This window comes from Phanerochaete carnosa, assembly GCF_000300595.1.
Source record: "Phanerochaete carnosa HHB-10118-sp unplaced genomic scaffold PHACAscaffold_3, whole genome shotgun sequence".
NCBI lineage: Eukaryota > Fungi > Basidiomycota > Agaricomycetes > Polyporales > Phanerochaetaceae > Phanerochaete > Phanerochaete carnosa.
Genome location: NW_006767630.1, coordinates 3,839,687 through 3,845,555, shown reverse-complemented (window position 1 = coordinate 3,845,555; position 5,869 = coordinate 3,839,687). Strand labels below are relative to the sequence as shown.

At 49.3% G+C, this 5,869-nt stretch overlaps 3 protein-coding genes across 3 annotated transcripts; all 3 read right to left on the bottom strand.

Annotated features, from left to right (window-relative positions):
- Positions 1-342: 342 nt before the first annotated feature.
- On the bottom strand, positions 343-1,283 carry PHACADRAFT_88986 (uncharacterized protein; the record flags this gene model as incomplete). The annotated part of the gene is made up of 3 exons (XM_007393887.1): positions 343-943; positions 996-1,189; positions 1,254-1,283. The coding sequence occupies 3 exons, from the start codon at positions 1,281-1,283 to the stop codon at positions 343-345; spliced, it is 825 nt and encodes a 274-aa protein (XP_007393949.1).
- A 630-nt stretch (positions 1,284-1,913) lies between these two features.
- On the bottom strand, positions 1,914-2,878 carry PHACADRAFT_89112 (uncharacterized protein; the record flags this gene model as incomplete). The annotated part of the gene is made up of 2 exons (XM_007393886.1): positions 1,914-2,496; positions 2,550-2,878. 2 exons carry the CDS (start codon positions 2,876-2,878, stop codon positions 1,914-1,916), a joined length of 912 nt encoding a protein of 303 aa, XP_007393948.1.
- Positions 2,879-5,067: 2,189 nt separating this feature from the next.
- PHACADRAFT_89605 (uncharacterized protein) lies at positions 5,068-5,562 on the bottom strand (the record flags this gene model as incomplete). The annotated part of the gene is made up of 1 exon (XM_007393885.1): positions 5,068-5,562. The coding sequence occupies one exon, from the start codon at positions 5,560-5,562 to the stop codon at positions 5,068-5,070; it is 495 nt and encodes a 164-aa protein (XP_007393947.1).
- Between the last annotated feature and the right edge of the window lie 307 nt (positions 5,563-5,869).

The window sequence follows — 5,869 nt, the reverse complement described above, 5'->3', positions numbered from 1 at the left end:
GGCAGCAGCACTGCCAGTGTACCGGCAACAATAAATCATCAATCATCATCATTCTAAATTATCATTATTTTTCTCCAAAGGAGTGGCAAATCGAATAACAGCCTGAGATCGAGCCGCGGCCAGGGTGCCGATTGGTCGGGCCTTCGCCCGAACCACCACCGACAAATCCGACAGCAGGCGAGCAGGCCCCCCAGAACCCCGGACAACCATCTCAAGCACAAAACAACACTCATCGCAATTTGCACATTCATATGAATGAATATCATTCGCTTTTCTAAATGACCTTACAACCCCAGACAACCCCACCCTAAGTACCTCGAGGCGCCTCTCTGTAAGCGCGCGCTAACTCGCTCTTACACTCCCTTGGTTCTCGCGCAGGTGTTGTATCTCGGCCTGTGCCTTGGCAAGCTCAGCTTGTACATCCCGCAACGACTCTGTCAGCTCCTGAAGCTTGGCGTCCTTTGCCTCGAGGAGCTCCTGCATGCTGCTCCGCAGGTCCGCGAGCTCAGCTCGGTGTCGCTCCGCCTGTCGCTCGAGCTCAGGCTCCGCCTTGAGGCCATGCCCCGCACCCGTCTCCGCGAGCAGCTTGCGCTCATCTACCATATTCTGTTGGATTCGCAGTGGCGCGGGTGAGAAGCCGATGATCTTGCGGATGATGCGGTGCGCTGACTCGACGGTGTTGTCATGTCGCATCATGTGTGCACCCTTCTCGAATGCGAGCTTGAAAAAGAGGTCGCTGTTCGTTATCTCCCGCTCGCGCGCGGCACCAATGCTAGGCTCGACGTCGCCCCACATGTTTGTGATAATGACGACGCTCTTCAGAGTTTCGTCGCCGCAGAGCTTGCGGAAAAGCCGAAGATTCTTGCGCCCGATGCCACCCATGCGGGTGTCCGTGATGCGCGTCAGGTAAATGACGCCGTTGAGGGTGCGTCCTTGCTTGTATCTACAATGACATGTCAGACGCAAATCACAGGCACACGGGCGGCAGAGCGTACGTCACGGCCAGGAAGTCAGCGATGAGCCGGAGGATCTCAGCCTCGGTCTTGACGGTGTCATCGAACCCCGGGGTATCGATGAGGGTGACCATCTTGCCATCAAGCATGAAAGGTAAAGCAACCTCGACTTCTGAGGTGCACGACTCCAGGCCATGGCCAACCTTCAATTTGGAGTCGCTAACGAGATTGATGAACTTTTAGGGAAAGGGATCTCAGCAGCCGCGGAGATACGTGCTACGGTAAACCTGCATAGCTTACCGTCGACTTTCCTGCGCTGGTCGCACCCATGACACTATCTACGAGTTAACTTGGCAGTCGGTAACAAGGACGCGGGACGTACGCAATGAGGGCGGCATCGTCACTTGTACTATCCAGTTCTTGTACAAGCTCCTCACGCACTTTCCTGAGCTCGGCCTCCCCGTCCGAGCGAACGAGGTGCGTACTAAGCTCTCCTGAAGGTGCTCTTGCATCTTCCGGTGTAACAAATCCGACTATCAACGGGTCATGAGTTTTATGGATGATGACAGACGAATTCATGATATTACCGCCATGGTCATCTACTGCGATGCGTGGGCGCTGGCTTTGAAGCATTGGCATTATACTTCCAGGTGAGCCTTTTTGATTGTAAGATGCGGGTACTGTGACGGATTTAGTGTGCACTTACCATCGTTTGAAATCCCCAGCAGAAACAGATCATCGTGAGACGCAATAGCGGAGGTTGCATTTGAGTACTGTCGGAGAAGATGTCGTCCAGCTACTTCTTCCCATTTAAACAAAAGCACCAACATCTAAAATGTAGTCCAGCAGATCTTCCAGTGCGTCGCGAAGCTGAATGCTTGGAAATGAATCTCTGATGATAGTGTTCCCAGTGATTGTCGCTTCATACCTTCTTTGTCGGAGGGTGCATATTCACCGCAACTAATATGAAAATGTCAGTATCGACCACTTAGAGTTCGCTTGTGTAGACTGATCACCGGATGAACACACATCTTCCAGATCCTCAGAATCACCCATGTCCCTGGGCTCCGCCCCCGCTACGATCTTCATTGGGAGAAAGCGACGGTACTTGGCTTTACAATACCTGACAAACAGACACTGGTTCCGCCTATGGCCTGCTGGAGTATCCAGATTCTGTCGCTTCGGTCCACTTCGCTGGCTGACTGACGCCACCGCCTCCTCTGAGCGCTCGATCCCAAACTCTGCAGATGCGATGCTCCCCTCTGTACCAAATGAGATTGAATGCGACTTGCCGCGGTTTGCGACGGCCGCGACGGCCCACTCTGAGGTCTTAAGCCAGCCGATTACCAAGACGATGTCCTCTGGGGAGATCTCGCGGCCTTGGTCTATCGCAAACCTGTGCCACGACGAATGGTGAAGCCTGACGTACTCGCGGGTGCGCGGATTTGCTTGTACGTGCGACAAGGTGACGTCGGAGCCGGGCACTAAGATTGCACCTTCTCGTTTTTTGCACTCAAACTTGTATGATATAGAAACGCCCTTACTTCTTACCGCACGTCGGAAAAACTTATGCAAAAGACAAGAACAGAAACTCACGCTGTTGCCCCTGCTTCACCTTTGAACTGGGAGATCGACTTGCTGTAGATCGGCTTTGGAGGCAAGTAGTTTTCCTTGGTCTGCAAAAGAGCTCGCTTGTTGTACTCGAGTGGGACATAGCCATGCGGGACTCCAAAATCTGCATGTACTGGGTCTTCTGCGGCGAGAGTACAATTGAAGAGCCGGTAAAAGCACCCATCTTCGATGAATCCGACGTCCCCGATGAGGATCTCACCGTATTGAGAGGGTTCAGGTTGCCACAGCGGCTCGCCATGTCCGTGGTTCCGCAACTGATCTGCGTATATGAGGGAGGCCTCAGAGTGGAACATACTAAATTGTGAGTGGGTGAGCGAGGCAGGGACAAGGGTGAGGAGAGGAGATAGCTGTGACGTTCACAGCACACTAATGCAGGATACAGAGCCTTACCATTGTCACAAGGTCACGTTGAGGATCCCGATGAGCGCGCCTTTAGCCTTTACTAAGGATCTTTCCGAAGCGCTGCTTCTGCCGTGAGACCCCAGTGAAAGGCAAGCCGAGCATATTGAAGGCTGCTCGGCGCCTGTACTAGCTGCACGCGTTCGTGATATCCGCCACCGCGTGCGGGCAGCTTGTCATGCATCGCACTGGCCGTATCGCCCCAGATGAAATATATGTCAGATATATCGGTGTTCTGCATGGAGAGAGCAGATATCGAGAGCAAAGTAGTTGCATACGATGACGGTTCTGGATAGTAGACAGACAATGTGCAATGGCAAAGCTTTCTGTAGCACTCTTTCGGAGCTGGAGACCTTCCACCTTCGTTTCACCAGCAAACTGCTGCCAATATATGTCATCCGGGATCACAGCTCCCAACCTCGCGCCAAACTAATCTTTTAATACTCATTCAAGTCTTGCAAAGCTGCACCCTCGACCGAGGTGTTGTCATCTCAGTTACATTCTCTATAGCCCTCAGCTTGTGCACCAACTACATGAAGGCAAATGGCTCCAGTATCGTTATGCCGCAGGAGCAGGGAGATCATGGCGAGCTCGCCATAACTCTTGTCATTGGCGGCGCTCCTTTGATCAGCCGGCAAGGTACGCCATGTCTTGTGTCCTGCACAACGCCTGGTGTTGAACATTTGCGGTAATTCCGGGCCTGTTCACGAGGCCCTCTAGCCTCTCGCTTATTGTTGCAACTGGTCCAAGCATAACCGGGTACCCTTCTAAGAAGTCTCTTGGTGCCACGCCTGCCGCCACAGACTTCAACCTGCCGCCACCGATCGACCTCCCTGCCATAGACAAAACGACGCAAATAAAGTTTGTCACAATTGCATGCGTCTAGCTAGAGATCGTAGGCTGCTACATACAATGTTATCTAGGCAGCAAGCTCATGATTGACCTGGTGCTACAAGAAGCAATGTGGGGAAATAAAAATGCCTAGCATGTCTATGAATTGGACACATCTTTTGATACAGCGGCTGTATACATTAAAATATACAGTCGTGTAGCCTAATAGGATATCTGCAGTAAAATTAATCTATGTGCATAATTTCAACATGTGATGTAGGACTTGAATATTGGTATAAGCATGGTATAAAATGAAGCACCTGAGGCCATAAGCAATGCCTGATGGAAGAAAACACATGGCATGCGGGCTCTACTTGAAATTGTTGAAGATCCACTCTGGTGGAAGCTCAAGATACAGATGAAGTTGCAATTCTGCAGCAGTCAGACGTTCATTGGGATTCCTGGCAACAAATTGATCAGTACCATCCAAAGACCAGTAATGTCTAGCTCACATTGCAAAGCACTTCTTATGTCGTCGGCAAGCGATGACAAAGTGATATCTTTGAGGACAGGTGGTCCCTGCTTGGTTTGACGTATCTGGAATAGCGTCAGAATTTTAGATACTCACATTCTTTTTTTTTCTCTCCTGAATTTAAAGTGCTATCTACGGAGGATAATGTACACCTGTCTACTAGTGTCTGTGCGCAATAAATATCAGCGTCTATAGTGGCGCAGGAGTCCGAGGCTCCAATAAATAGTAGACAAAATCAAAGACCAAAATGTCTCATTGCTCACTGTCTAATGGTGAGCATGGCCATGCTGCAACTATTTGTGCAGCATACGGAGCCGGGGCTACCTCCTCCCTGTTGGATTCAGACAATAATGTCTGAAAACTGAAGGGGGGAGATCCTGCATAGTCAGAAAATGACAGATCATCCACATGAATGAGTGTTTTAGATTCTTTACTGTCATTGCCACATTGTGTGACTTCCATTTTGAGAGGAACATGAGCTGCAACAAGAACTGACTGTAGCCAGTCCAGTGTGACATCCCGAAACAGCTGGTGTCCTTCAGGATGGTGTTGTCGGTACTTGGCCCATATGTGTTTGATGGGCCATTGTGTTCTGCTGTTTAGCCATTGTAAGAATGGTGTTGGGCACTTGTCTTTGTGAGTAGCCCATTTGTATTAATTGTAGAGCATTGGCCTCTGTAGCACAATTATGTCAAACACAATGTTGACAATGTGGTACTTTCAATCTGAGGTATTGGCATCACACAGTGGAAACACATCTGTTTGCATGTGTTCCATCAAGTCCTGCCACTCAAAGGTTCCAACAAGTGGATTGAGCAACAGAAGTTCGTGTATGTTATCAATTGTGACTACCTGCTCCTTGTTTTGGAGCTCAAGCTGTTTTCCTGCTGAAATCAGCTCTAGTCGAGTTTGATCAGGCGCACATTTAGGTGGTTTGATATTGCTTTTTCTTATCCAGTATGGGCATTCATACAAGATATGATCTCTTGTCTCATAGGCATTTGTGCATAAACACGTTCGACTGCCTTCAAGATTCATTTTATTATGGAATTCTCCATGAGAAAAATACCCAGTTATGAATCTGGTCATATGCACGTATAAGCGGTGGTCATGCCCAAATTTCTGAAGAAAGTAATGTTTGCTATCAGGAATGATAAGCTTGTGTTCTGTTTGTTTTAGCAAAGTGGAATGACCACGGTATTTGATACTGTTCATCATTATCTGCCAGCTTTTACAAGCTTTAACCTTAGTAGCTGCTTGTGCTGCAGCATATGATGATCCATTTTGGGTTGGCTAGTCCTATTGCAGGCAGCCTCACTAGCAAGTTTGTCCACTGTCTCATTAAAGCGAGTAGACCAGCTGTCCATCTGGGTCTTTTCTGAACATGACAGGGGACCCATGCAATACACACTTTGTGTTGACTATGTGCACTGAGGAATTTTTTCAGGGCAATAAAAGCTCTGATAGAATGAATTTGGCCACCTTTGCAATCTCCTTTGAAGATGAGAGTCCAGCAGCAACA